The 14,671-nt window shown below is 44.3% G+C and overlaps 1 protein-coding gene across 1 annotated transcript in view; it reads left to right on the forward strand.

The window, feature by feature from the left end:
- CNGA3 (cyclic nucleotide gated channel subunit alpha 3) overlaps positions 1–14,671 on the forward strand; it is a 68,087-nt gene that overhangs the window by 11,862 nt on the left and 41,554 nt on the right. Inside the window, exons 2-4 of the mRNA XM_066264846.1 lie at positions 3,576–3,689; positions 5,864–6,043; positions 8,531–8,584. Coding sequence (XP_066120943.1) covers positions 3,576–3,689; positions 5,864–6,043; positions 8,531–8,584 — 348 coding nt within the window. The remainder of the gene's footprint in view (positions 1–3,575; positions 3,690–5,863; positions 6,044–8,530; positions 8,585–14,671) is intronic.

Genomic DNA, 14,671 nt, shown 5'->3' on the forward strand with positions numbered 1-14,671 from the left:
GTTTTTTGCTAGCTTTATCCAGTGGCCAGATAAGTTTCTATTGAACAAATCAAAACATTTTACATAAGTGTTAAAGGCATGCTTTTAAAATACCAATTGCATTTTGAAGTTATTTATTACATGTTCTTACAAGCTAATATCTTTTAAAAGTACAATACTTTGTAAAACAAGCCTTAGAACAGAAAACACGAGAATTCTCGTGATCCATTCACATTGTTAACAGGTAGAGACTCTGGCCTAGAACAAAGACATCACGTTAGAAATTCAAGCATCACCTGACCGGGCGGTGGCACAGTGGATAGAGCGTCGGACCGGGATGCAGAGGACCCAGGTTTGAGACCCCGAGGTCGCCCGCTTGGGCGCAGCTCATCTGGTTTGAGCAAAGCTTACCACCTTGAGCCCAAGGTCACTGCCTCGATCAAGGGATTACTCCATCTGCTGTAGTCCCACAGTCAAGGCACATAAGAGAAAGCAATCAATGAACAACTAAGGTTTTGCAACGAAAAACTGGTGATTGATGCTTCTCATCTCTCTCCGTTCCTGTCTGTCTGTCCCTATCTATCCCTCTCCTTGACTCTCTCTCTGTATCTGTAAAAAAAAAAAAAAAAAAAAAAAAAAAAGAAATTCAACCATCAAGAACCAAGTGCAGAGATGCACAGGGAAGAAAGACTCCCTCAGGTCCATTGACCTTACATTATATGAGGCTCCACTGTTCTTCATGGTTAAATGTGCCTTTCTGGACTTGAGTCTGTGAACAACACTTACATCAATATGAAATTACCATTTTCCCCTTTCTTCCCTTTTTGAAAACCAGGACACAAACCCAGGGAGGGTGAGTGACCAGCCCACAAAACCTCTGCAGAAAAGGTGCTGGGGCAGGGATTCGATCTAAGCCTCTCACTCTGCCACCTCTCCTCCGAGTGGGTGTTATAGGTCCAGTTTACACACAATAGCTCTCATTGTGGCCAGCAGCAGGCCTGCTTTGAAATCGGGGTGAGTTCTGCCCTCCTCACTGGCTCACAAGCATTGATGTCATGGGCAATGATTCCTTTGCTGCTAATGCAACTAAATCTGGTCACAGGATGTGTCCTCTGGTAATTAATAGAAGCCAGACTCAGCAGAAATGCTGGGCCAACTGCTTGGTGCCAAGAGCTCCCCGAGGAGCTGCTGGGGGGCAACAAAACACCTCCATCCTTGGGATTGCCTCCAGACCTTACAGGTGTACCTGCCATGACAGACCTCCAGCCAGCTGTCCATCGCTGCCACCACCTACCATCATCACATGCCAGCTGCTAGGACCCAGGGGCTGGAAAGACAGGTTCCCCTGTCTCGTCCTGCTGTCACTGACCCAGGTGCCTCGGAATGAACATTCCACCTTTGTAATATACAGCATATTAGAAAGGCAACTGAATTGTAGCTCTCTTAACTGCAGTAGGGCCTGGCAGGATGAGGATGAGATATGAGTGGTCTCTTATGGGCGTAGAGGGGGAATTCAATTAAGTGGTTTGGCAATGAAGAGCCATGCCTACTTAGTACTACTGGGTGGATTGGAGCCACGTCTCTCGTTGCATGCCACGGGGCTCAGTCCTCAGCCTTGTCTTATGCAACTTTTGCTTTAATTGATACCATATGTGAAAACAGAGGGCAACTTTCTGGAGTGGGTGTGAGCAGGCTTTAAAATAGAATAGAATGGGCCCTGGCTGGTTAGCTCAGTCAGTTAAGAGTGTCATCCTGAAACTACAAGGTTGCAGGTTCGATTCCCAGTCAGGGTACACATGGGAAGCAACCAGTGAACACACAACTGAGTGGAACAACAGATGGATGCTTGCCTTCCCCCTCCCTTCTCTCTCCTTTTCTCTCTCTGTCTCTCTAAAAATCAATCAATAAATTAAAAAAAAAATAAAGCCCTAGCTGGATAGCTTGGTTGGTTGGAGCATTATCTTGGAGTACGGAGGTTGCCTGTTCAATGCCACGGTCAGGACACATACAGGAGCAGCTTGATGTTCTAGTCTCTCTCTCTCCCTACCTCTCTCTCTCTCAAAAAGGGGGCGGGGGATAGGACTAGTTTCAAATCTCAGCTTTGCCACTTGGCTGAGTGCCCTTGGAAAAGTTACTTAACCTCTCTGAACCTTGTTTTCCTCTTTTATAGTAGGGTTGTACATGGCCGACATACAGTAAGCAGTCAATAAATAGCATATGGTTTGTGCATTGTATTTTTGAGTGAGATGGAGTTGGGAGGAAAGGCTAGTATGATGCCACTGAACACCAAGGGTCCCATAACATCAAGTGACTCAGATAAATAGGAAAGTCCAATTCTTATTTCCAATAAATAAATTGTACATGCACAAAACAGGACCCCTGGCTTAGCTGCAGCCATGTTATAGGATGTTGCGTTTGGGCTGATAGTTGGTGATGGGGCACCAAAGCACATGAACCCACAAACCTACCAACCCTCTAGCTTATGCTGGGTAGGGTGGTCTTAGTCTCCCTGTCCAGCCAGGCAAGAATGCAGGAACCTATTCCCAGGAGAATGATTGGGGAATGACAGAAAGAGATTTGACCCTGATGAGGAATAGCAGGTGAGCTGAGGGTGCTAGCCTGGAAAAGCAGCACAGGTGTGGGAGTTGTCCCATCATGGAAGGCAGCCATGGAGAAGGTGAAGGCACCAGCCTCTGTGGTTCCAGAAGAAGAAAGCAGCCCTGCCATGGGGAAGCTGAGGGCAAGGGAACCTGCTAGCCGGGCTGCACAGAGAGGGCCTGCACAGGACACGGCATGGTCGTGAGTCTGCCACAGCTGGGATGGCAGGATTTGCAGGAAGGAGGAGGCTACAGCTCAGTGGCTGGGATGCAGGATTCTGCCTTCCGATCACTCACTGGGGAGAAGTGGAGCCTTTTCCCCTGACATTAACTCTTGCCTCTTCCTTCAGCCTTTAATACCATGTCAAGAAGGCTGAATAGGTTGGAATAGGTCATGAGATAGAATTAATTTGTCTTGCCTGGGCTCTTTAAGACTCGCAGAATGGAGTACACATCCCTAGAGGTCAATGCTTGGATGGCTTTTAATCAGGCTGATCAAACTTTAGCCCCAGGAGTTTTTAAAAAATGGGAAATAAAGGAAAATATTCCCAGACACACTGGTCTTATTCCAGGCAATTTCATAAACACCAGGGTGGCACTCATCTTGCCTTAGAAGATGGGATGAATTTGAACCAAATCCTCATGTGGAATCAGAGTGTGGAAACAGCTGCTATGTCTCCAGGTAGCGGCTCTAGGACCTCCCCCTCCCAGTGCTCTGATGAGGACCATTTGTTGCTGGCCTGCCCCTCACTGAGCCAATGGCAGCAGCTGGTGTTGAGCAACTTTCCTGGATCAGGCTTGCTATAAAGGAAAGGTCTCATGTATCCTAAAGGGCCAGGATTTGCAGCAGCGTGACCTGAAGTGGGGAGCCCCTGGCTGAGGACCTGCGACAGCAGCTGTCCTCATTAAGCAGAGCATCTGGCCATCTCATTCCTGATTGTGTCCAGGAGGTGGAGGAGCTTGGAATCAATTTAGCCCGCTGCATTTCTGATTTCTTAGGAGCCACTCACCATGCGAGGAGATGTGGTCAGGACTGCGGCAAGGGATTGCCATGGACACCAGAGGACGGGCTGAATCCAGGCGAGGCTCCTTCACTGGCCAGGAGCCTGCCAGGTAACTGGTGGGTCTCAACCTTCACCTTGGGAAGGAGGAAACTGAGGCAGAAAGAAAGCAGATGCATTTCACAAAGGTGGGTGGAGGTGGGTTGAAGATTTGGAGAAAAAAGAGGCAGGAGCAGAGCTGTCAGAAACCCATCAATGAGTACTTCTCTGTTGGGTCAGGTGTTCCAAGCTCAGGAATGTCTAAGAAAAACTGCATTTATCTGAAATTGCTTTAATAAAACGTGCTATTGAGAAATTTGCTCAATTCTGGAAGAATTAAAAAATAAATAAATAAAAAGCAATCCAGAAAGTTTTGGAAAAATGGTCCAGCCAGCCATGGAGACCCTTGCATGGACCACTCACTGTAGCATGTAGACAGCAATAGTAGCACTTCTGAGATGGCCTCTGGCAGGCCCTCACCAGTATAGCATGTGTCCTTGTAAAAGATCTGAAAGATGAGCCAGGCTCTGTCTCCTTCTGATGCCTGTCCTCTGGCATTGGCAGCTATGCCACCTGGAGGAAATCTGGCACCTTTCCAACTCTCATCTGGAAGTGCATCTAATCAGCCAGCCCACGGCCCCATGGTGGCTGCAGTTAGACACCAACTCACAATGGGGGTCCACACAGCTGGGTATATTGTTGCCCTCCATCAATTTTGTCCATAGTTATTTTACATAATCATGTTTTCTACAGTTTTTGCTTAAGATCACTGCACAAATTTAATTTGCTTATCCTTCATATTTTTCATTGTGAAGGATGCTACCATTATTTGTTTCACTATTCTATTGTAGCTGGACATTTAAATGGTTTCCAATGCTTTAGTCTTACTAATGAAGTACTGTCTTAAGGCTCATTGATTGCAAGAAAGAGAGTACCTTCAAATCAGCTCAAATGAAAAGACCTGGGGCAGGGCTGGGGCAGGTTGCTGGGGGAAGGTGGGACACAGGCCACCTCATGGATGTGGAGCTGGTGGGGCTCAGGAGGAGAGCTGGGGAGGCAGTAGCTTCTCCCTGTCATGGAGTTTCAGGTCCTTGGTGCTTTTTCTCTGCATATCTCCTTTGTTTTTGTCTTTCTGCTCACACATCAGTAGTAGGCACAGGCTGAGAATCACCTTCACCATGTGATCTTGAGTTGAAACATCCAACTCCATCTTGGAGTGGCTCTTAGATCAGTGGCTTGAGTGGCTCTGTGGTTTAGCTGTCCACCTCTGAGGCCGCTGTGTGAGGCTAGAGAGTGATATGGCTTTGGTTTCACCTTCTCAGCCAAGGGAAGATGTGGAAGGGGGCGTGTCCAGGCTGACAAGTTGGGCTGGGTGGGGCTTCAGCAGATGTTCACAGCAGTAGCTGTTTATGTTCTTGGGGCTTTTTCTTGCTTCATTTTATTCCCTTAGGCTAAGGTCACAAGACTGCAATTAGGTTCAAAGTATGTGAGCATTTGTGATTTCACTCCAGGTTGCAGAACTATGTATATTTGGGGGACTGTGGTGTGCACTGTTGGCGCCAAGTCAGCGAAACCAAACACCAAAATATACAGCTGAGCCTCTCCTCCTGTTCCCCTCGGGCAGAAACAGGGATGGCAGGCAGCAGGGCTCAACTCAGAACACCTCACTAAGTGTTCTAACTGTCCCTGCCCAAATCCAAGCTCTGTGGGCATGGGCTGTCGGTCTCAGGGCCTGAGGCCCCAGTGGGGTTTGGTTCCAGGAGAAGGATCAAGGCAAGGTGCAACTGGATTTATGTACAAGCCTGAGGAGAAAATGAAAGTTTGTATAAGAAACAGTAAGACAGGGACTGGGGGAAGGCTCTAAACTGTATCTGATAACTTGTTCCCTTAAACCTTGCTCTAAATTTTTCACCATTTGGAAATTGCTTCTTTTTTTTTTTTCCTATTCCTATACTAGCCAGGCATAACAAAGAGTTCCACGCAGGATAAAAGGAACAGTGAGCAGAAAAGCTTGTTCACATCCATTTGAAGGCTCATGCCTTTGTCAAGTGAAGGTATTAGAAGGACAAAGCCATAATGAGGATGGCATCCCTTACAGAGGGGGAGGCTGTGTTCAGGGTGCAGGTGTTAAAGGAGATGGAAATACAAGGCCCTGGAAGAGTGAGGTGCAACCTAAGCCAGGACCAAGGAGACGAGAGCTTTCTTCTTCCTCCTCCGGGCACTGGCTGCCCATCTGTGCCCTTCCAGGTTGTGGCGCCTCATCATCGCGCTGCGTGTGTGGGCTTCCAGGCACTTACACCACCGGGAACAGAGACCAGACTCCTTCCTGGAGCGTTTCCACGGAGCTGAGCTCAAGGAGGTGTCCAGCCAAGAAAGCAATGCCCAGTCCAATGTGGGCACCCAGGAGCCTCCAGACAGAGAAAGAAGGTAGGGTCCGAAGTGGGAGAAAGCCACCTGCACCAGGCAAGCAGCAGGAGGCATCATGTGCTAGTTCAGCTGTAAGTTACTTCTTGAAAGTTTCTGTCTTAGGGGAGCACTGAGTGTTCTAACTGTCCCCACCCAAATCCAAGAAGTCCTGCAGAGTAAACCAGAGTCCCCAGCCTCATGTGACCCCTAACCCATCCTATTCATAGCTGAGCTAGTGTCCTCTGGAATTGGAACTTTCAGAGACACACATGAGGGACCTTGCCTGACCCATCTCTGCCCACCAAAGGACCCTCCTCCTAGACTGCTCTATAACCCACCTTGATATAAGCCCACTTTAGGAGACCCACATTGTTTTCTTGCTTGGGAAGGTGTGAGGGTTGCTGACTGAGAGGCAAAGGACCCCTGGAAGGACATTCTTGAGCTCCTGTTTTCACATGAGCCTGGCCTGCAAACCTTTGGGCTCCTCAGGCTGTGGGAAGGGGGCCGTGGAGGGTGTGGGTGCTGGCCACAATCTATGCAGGGACATCCCAAGTTCCCAGGACCAGGCTTCCCAGACCACATAGGCTTTTTCTGACTGCAAGGCCTTAGCTCTACTCACTGCTGAACCAGAAAGATGAGATGGGGGTGTGATTGTTGGCAGCTAAGGAAAAAGAGAAGGTGGAGAAGGAGGAGGAGCAAGAGAAGGAAAGAGGGAGGAAAGAGAGGTTTGATGGCAAGCCAACCAGACCTGCTTAGTTCCTTTTGGGCAAGCAAAGACTTCTTTAGCTAAACTGACTGAATTCTCCACAACCTTAGACTAATGGAAGTGAACGTTAGACTCTGCTGATTCCCCAGTGTGATCAGATGAGTGGAGAGTTGAAATAGGACCAGGGCCAGGCTTGACTGAATCACAAATGCCTGGTCAGTGGCGGGAAGGATCAGAGTGGATAGATTAATTTGATGGTGCAGGATAATAGCTGATCAATTAGGGAGGCTTCCTGGGAAATGAAGACCTTAACTTTTTGAGGCAAGTCCCATTGGCAAAGCAGAATGCACACAAAGAGAGGTCTTACTTCAGTGGGTTTGGGCTTGTGGGATCACTGGCTCAGAGTATGATGAACACAGGCCACTGCCCCACAGAGTTAAATTTTCACTTCTTCACAATCTCACAGGGAAGTTTTCTTTCCTGGGTTTTCAGATGATTGGAACCAATCCCCAAATAAGCCTGGGTGAGGAGAGGGAGACTTGGGTAGGACACGTAGAAGCCCCCAAATGGCATTTGGCTGGATAGTCAGCATTGTAGAAGAGGGACCCTGAGGGTCAGGCTGGGGCTGCTGGCTTTGGTCTCCAGGTCTCCTATGAGTATCTGCAGTGACTATGAACAGGCAGCTTGGGGAGGCCATGCTGGCTTCTTTACACCATCCATGTCATAAGTATGCCCTGGCAGCTGACCACTTGGAGATAATGCCTTTTCCCATGAAGTGCTGAGTCATTCAGCTTTTCTTTTTTTTTTTTTTTTTACAGAGAGAGAGTCAGAGAGAGGGGTAGATAGGGACAGACAGACAGGAACGGAAAGAGATGAGAAGTATCAAATCAATCATCAGTTTTTTGTTGGGACACCTTAGTTGTTCATTGCTTGCTTTCTCATATGTGCCTTGACCATGGGCCTTCAGCAGACCGAGTAACCCCTTGCTCAAGCCAGTGACCTTGGGTCCAAGCTGGTGAGCTTTGCTCAAACCAGATGCCCTCATGCTGTCGACCTCAGGGTCTCAAACCTGGGTCCTCTGCATCCCAGTCCGACACTCTATCCACTGTGCCACCACCTGGTCAGGCCATTCAGCTTTAAGTAAATGTTTCGTTGGGTGCAAAACCAGCTCCCCCTTCTACCAGATCCTCATATAGAACAGGGGTGGCAGGACCAGACATTTTAAGATGAATGTGAAGGCAGGGGATGGGAGAGGAGAGACTAACAACTGGGGCAATTCTGTCCACGGTCCTAAGTTCACCCTGAAAATTGGAAGTGGCAGCCATTAGTGAATTTCCAAACAGGGCTACTCTTTGAGAGCCAGGCCTGTGCAGACCAGGGTAGCCAGTTGTCACCACTGCTGATGGGTCCATTCTGATGTACCAGGCACTTGACCTGCCTTACCTGAGAGCACCTGAAGCACAGGTGTCACATTAGGTCCATGGCTGTACCGTTCTTGCCACTTTCACATGATTAAACTGAACGAAATAGAGTGGAATCTGAGTCAGATGCCAGGTGGAGTCACATGGTTGATCCCCATTCACTCTGAAGCCTCCCTTTAGCCAAGCGTTTACCCTCTCTTCACCCCAAGGCTTTTACCAGAATTAACTAGTCACAAAATATTTTAGTCCCTGATACCCTCTGTTCTTCAAGCTGTGTGGAAGTCCTGGGGAACAGGGTAGGGGTACTGGACTACCCACCTGAGGCAAATGAATTGGAGCTGAGTTCATGTTCCCATGCTTCATTCTCTCTGCCTCCTGCAGCGGCTGGCCCCTGGCCAGAAACAATGCCAACACCTGCAACAACTCAGGGAAGGAGTGAGTACCTCAGCTCCCCATGAGCCCAGCCTTCCCTCCTCCCCGCAAATGCCCCAGCTTTGCCTTCTCCTTAAGTATCCCTGCTTCTCATCCTCTCAAAACACTGCCAGACCATTCTAGAATCCCGTTCCCATCACTGGAATTCCGTTCCTGGGAACAAAGAGCAGAGAGGAACTTGCTCTGTATGACTTCTTGGGGCAAATAATTGTATTACTTTGCCTGAATTTTTTTTATCTATAAAGCAAGAGGTTGGATGGGATAAACATTTTAAATTTTAATGCCTTCTGTTGCAGTCTATTTGAGAGTGCAACACGAAGCTCCTTTACCATGCAGTGGCGTTCTCTTATACCTCAAGCTCCTGTGAGCCAGTGAAATGCTCTTATCTTAAAAGCCAATCCAGGCCAGTTTGAAGGGTGGAATCAGGGCGGTAGAAAGAGGAAATTTAAATATTTCCAGAACATAGCCTCTAGAAATGGTGACCCACTCTACTTACTTTCTGTCACAGAGCCAGCATATCAGTATGATGTGAAATGATGGCAAATGCCACCCAAGAGCCCAAGAAGGTATGTGCACATATGATCATACATGTGTATATGTGTGATCTTACATGCATGTGCATCATTCTCCTGCCTTCTTCATGGAATACCATGAGAATAGGTAGAGGAGTGTGTTTCAGTTAGAGCCTAGGGAAAAATCATCAATATCAGCAAGAAATGCCAATTTCTTGACTACCAATTGAAAGAGAAATGTACCAAGGCTTTTTCTTATTTCCCTCTATTGGAAACTTTTTTACATTTTCCTTCATGAACCTTAGTTCCATTTTGTTTGCATAAATTTTGACATCAAATCCAGATACCCAAATGAAAACAATCAAGAAAAATGAAATTATTTCATCTATAAAACAATAGCTATTGTGATGTATGCTTAATGTATAGCCAAACCTGATATTAAATCCTTTGAAATCTGCTACTGAGTCCCACAGTGAGGAAAGGCTCAGGCCACTAGAAACCATAAACAGAGGTCCTAGGGCTCTCTTGGCTTCTTTGTATTGGGGACGGCATGTGGTTGAGAATGGGGGTGGATGACGTTGGCTGCAATGACTCCTAGAAACCTTTTCAGATGGGCTCATATGACAGATCTACACTGCAGCCAAGGGCTGAGGGACAAAATTGGACACTGTCCCAAAGAGTGCCACCTAGACACAGAGATACAGAAATAATTCTTATGGACACCCATCCCCATTCACCTGCCACACTTCTGGCATTTTCACTTAGTCCCATGAATCTTAAATCTCCCTCCATGATAAAACTGTTCCAGACAAACCAGTATCATTTTGCAGCTGGGTGGATTTGAGGATGCAGCTGGATGATGCTGGGTCTTTCCTAAGCCCTCATCAGGATGGTAGCCAGAGGAAAGGCCAAAGCCTATAATCAGGGGTCAAAATCCTAGACAAGGAAACCTGAACCTGGTGCAATTAAAACTCCCACCAAGGCCAAAAAGCTTGTGGGCACAGCCCTCTGCTGGTGTCTTTATGTTAAGACTTCAGAGGGATCCAAGATCATGGCAGAGTAGGTGGAAGCTACACTCACCTCCTTCCCAGACCAAACTGGATTTACAATAAAAATACAGAGCAGTCAACTTGAACAACCAACTGAAGACTAGCTGAATAAAATTCTTATAACCAAGGATTTACAGAAGAAGCCACATCGAGTTTGCAGAAAGTGCGAAGACACAAAAAGGGCTGGCCCACTCCCATGGGTGGTCACTGAGATTCCAGAGGGATATCTCAGCTGCAAAGGCCCCCCCCCTGAGAAGTGTGAGATATCAACCCATATCAGGCTCCCCAGACCAAAGCACCAACACCAGAAGAGGCACCCACATAACATCTGGCTATGAACAGTAGCAGGGTTTCTGTCTACCAGAGAGATATGAGTCCACTAGATACAAAGGTACCCTCTTTTTTATTTAGAAATTAAATTTAATGGAGTGACATTGATCAATAAGAGTTTATAGGTTTCAGGTGAACATCTCTATAGCATTTGAACTGTTGATTGTGTTGTGTGCCCATTACCCAAAGTCAAATCATTTTCCATCACCATATATTTGTCCCTCTTTACTCCCCTCCTCCCATCGCTTCCCCTAGTACCCACTTTACTTTTATCTATGTCCATGAGTCTCAATTTTATATCTCAGCTATGTGTGAAATCATACAGTTCTTAGCTCTTTCTGATATACTTATTCACTTAGTATAATGTTCTCAAGGTCCATCTATGTTGTTGTAAATGGCACTATGTCATCATTTCTTGTGGCTGAGTAGTATTCCATTGTATATGTGGACCACATCTTTTTTATCCAATCCTCTTTTGAGGGACACTTTGGTTGTTTCTGTCTTGGCCACCATAAATAATGCTGTGATGAACATGGGAATGCATGTGTTTTTGTATACTGATATTTCTGGGGGTTTTGAGTAGACACTCAGTAAAGGAATTGCTGGGTCATATGGTAATTTTTTTATTCTTAACATTTTTAGGTACCACCATACTGTCTTCCATAATGGCTGAACCAGTTTACATTACTAATAACAGTGAATGAGGGCTCCTTTTTCTCCACAGCCTTTCCAACACTTGTCATTACCTGTTTTGTTGATAACAGCCAACTTAAGAAGTGTAAAGAGGTATCTCATTGTAGTTTTGATTTGCATTTCTCTAATAGCTAGCGAAGATAAGCATCTTTTCATATACGTGTTGGCCATTTTTGTTTTCTTAGGAGAAGAGTCTGTTCAAGTCCTCTCCCCATTTTTTAATTGGATTCTTTGCTTGTTTATTGCTGAACTTTGTGAGTTCTTTATATAATTTGGGCATTAAACCCTTATTGGAGCTGTTGTTTGTGAATATTGTCTCCCATTTGGTTGGCTGTTTTTTTGTTTGTTTGTTTTGTTGGTTTCTTTTGCTGTTCTTTTAATATTGATATAGTTCCATTCATTTATTGTTGTTGCCTTTATTTCCTTTGCCTTTGGGGTCAAATTAATAAAATGTTCTCTATAACAAATATCCATAGGTTTACTACTTATATTTTATTCTATGTAATTTATTATTTCAGATCTTATATTTAGGTCTTTGATCCATTTTGAATTAATTTTTGTGCAGGGTAACAAGATGTAGTCAAGTTTCATTCTTTTGCATGTAGTTTTCCAATTTTCCTAGCACCATTTATTAAAAAGACTTCTTTTTTTCATTGTGTGTATTTGGCTCTTTGTCAAAGATTTTTGTCCATATAGATGTGGTCTCATTTCTGGGCTCTCGATTCTGTTCCATTGTTCTGTATGTTTGTTTTTCTGCCAATACCATGCTGTTTTGATTATCATGGCTCTATAGTATAATTTGAAGTCAGGTAGTGTGATACCTCCAGCTTCATTCTTTTTCCTCAGAATTGCTTTGGCTGTTTGGGGTCTTTTATAATTCCATACAAATCTGGTGATTTTTTTTGTTCTATTTCTTTAATAAAATGACACTGGGATTTTAATAGGAATTACAATAAATCTGTATATTGCTTTGGGTAATATGGTCATTATAAACTATGTTGAGTCTTCTGACCCATGGACATAGACTATTTTTCCACTTCATTGTGTCTTTTTCAATTTCAATAATATTTTGTAGTTTTCAGTATATAAGTCTTTCACATCCTTTTTTAAGTTTCTTCTTAGATATTTTATTTTATTTTGTGTTGCAGTTGTAACAAAAATTGTTTGTTTTTTTCAATTTATTTTATGAAGTTTTATTGTTGAAGTATAAGAAAGCAGTGGATTTTTGTATATTGATTTTGTATCCTGAGACTTTACTTCATTTATTTATTGTTTCTAATAGTTTTTCAGTGGAGCCTTTGGGGTTTTCTATGTATAGGATCTTCTTATCTGCAAAAAGTGAAGCCTTTACATCTTCTTCCTTAATATGAATGTCTTTTATTTCTTTCTCTTGCCTGATTGCTCTGGATACAACTTCTAGCACTATGTTGAATAAGAGTGGAGAGATTGGGCAGCCTTACCTTGTTCCTAATTTTAGAGAAAAAGCTTTCAGTTTTTTATCATTTAGTATGATGTTGGCTGATGGTTTGTCATATATGGCCTTCATTATATTGAGGTACTTTTCCTTCTATACCCATGTTATTGACAGTTTTAATCATAAATGGATGTTGTATCTTATTAGATGCCTTTAATGCATCTATGATAAGATCACATGATTTTTGTAGGCACCCTCATTAGTAAGCACATTCTCATTCACAGCCACTCACCCTGAGTTCTGGTGAAGGAAGGGTAGAGTGGACAAGAGTCATGCAAGGAGAGTCTGGGGTTTTCGGCGCTAGGGAGAGAGTTGATGGGACAGCCATCAGAACCCCCTGTGCCAAGTCACTCTATTGCACTGCAGACTCTTATCTTTCTAGGGTGGAGCTTAATCATCCTTATAGCATCAGCCTGATGGAAAGCTATAGCTCTGATGAGGAGTTGGCTTCCTGGCCTGGGATACAGAGGTCTGGGCAGACTCAAGGGTTGTCAGTGACTGAGTTGTGTGACTTTTGGTTGGGGGCTATTCTCCCATTTTCTCATGAAATTGACTGGTGCCTCCCCCTTATGGGAGACCCACTAACCCCATATTCTGGGATCCTGGTGGCCCCATCCTCTTGACTCTTGGTGGCTCCACCCTGCTGATATTTAGACAAAATCCAGGACAGACTGAATTGTGTGGCTCTGGAGTATGGCCACACATACCCCCATCTTCTCCTAAAACTGACTAGCATATCCCCCTCTCCTGAATCCCAGCAACCTGCCCTGCTGAGATTGGGATCCTGGCAGATTTTAGGACAGATTAAGTTGTGTGGCTCCAGGAAGGGAGAAATATTCTCTTCATATGCTTGACCAGTGCAGAGTACTCCTTTCACACAGCCAAATATTGGTTTGTTAAAACCCGATAAACAGTCCGTCAGTGGACAAGTGGATTAAAAAGCTTTGGTACATATATACTATGGAATACTACTCAGTCATAAGAAATGATGATATATTACCATCTATGACAACATGAATAGATCTTGATAACATTATACTGAGTGAAATAAGTAAATCAGAAAAAAAACTAAGAACTATATGATTTCATACATAAATGAGACATAAAAATGAGACTCAGAGACATGGACAAGAGTGTGGTGGTTACCGGGGGTGAGGGGAGGGGAGGGGCACAAAGAAAACCAGATAGAAGGTGACGGAAGACAATTTGACTTTGGGTGATGGATATGCAACATAATCAAATGTTAAAATAACCTGGAAATGTTTTCTCTGAACATATGTACCCTGATTTATCAATGTCATTCCATTAAAATTAATAATTAAAAAAAAAGAATAGGAAAGACTTTTCTAAGAATGAAACAACCCCCCCTACTGTATATATAGAGAAGCTGAATTGATACTTTTGACTATCTAATAATTTAAAGTTTTTGCAAGAAGTAAAATACTACAAGCAATAACAAAGGAGAAACACAAATCTAGAAAAATAATTGCAAAAGACTTGTATAGAAAGAGCTGTTACGAAACATTACGTAAAGGGACAAGAAACCAAAGAAAAATGGACACTGGACCCAAACTGGAAGATCAGAGAAAAAAGAGAGTGCCTCATCTTCACTTAGAGTTAAAGAAATAAATCCAAAGGATGAAGTACTATTTTCACCTCTTAGGTTTGCAAATAAAGACTGACAGAGCACATACCACAGGCATGTCAGGAAAGCAGCACTCTCGTGTCCTGGTGATGGAACTGCAAAGTGGAACTCTGTCTTTTTGGAGGGGGTTGGGCAACAGCTACTAAAATTTAAATGGAGGCATTTTTTGATCCATTACACTCCAGGATTACTCTACAGATGCACTCATATGTGTAAGAAGATGTAAGCATAAAGATGGTTATTGCGGAAATGTGTGTGAGAGCAGAAACTGAAAACAACCTAAATATTGAGCAGTGAGGTCTGGTTAAATAAAGTATAGCATAGCCACACAAGGAAATACTGTGAAAAAAAAGACTTTAAATCCATAAGGCTGATATTGAAAGCTCT

This window comes from Saccopteryx bilineata, chromosome 3, assembly GCF_036850765.1.
Source record: "Saccopteryx bilineata isolate mSacBil1 chromosome 3, mSacBil1_pri_phased_curated, whole genome shotgun sequence".
NCBI lineage: Eukaryota > Metazoa > Chordata > Mammalia > Chiroptera > Emballonuridae > Saccopteryx > Saccopteryx bilineata.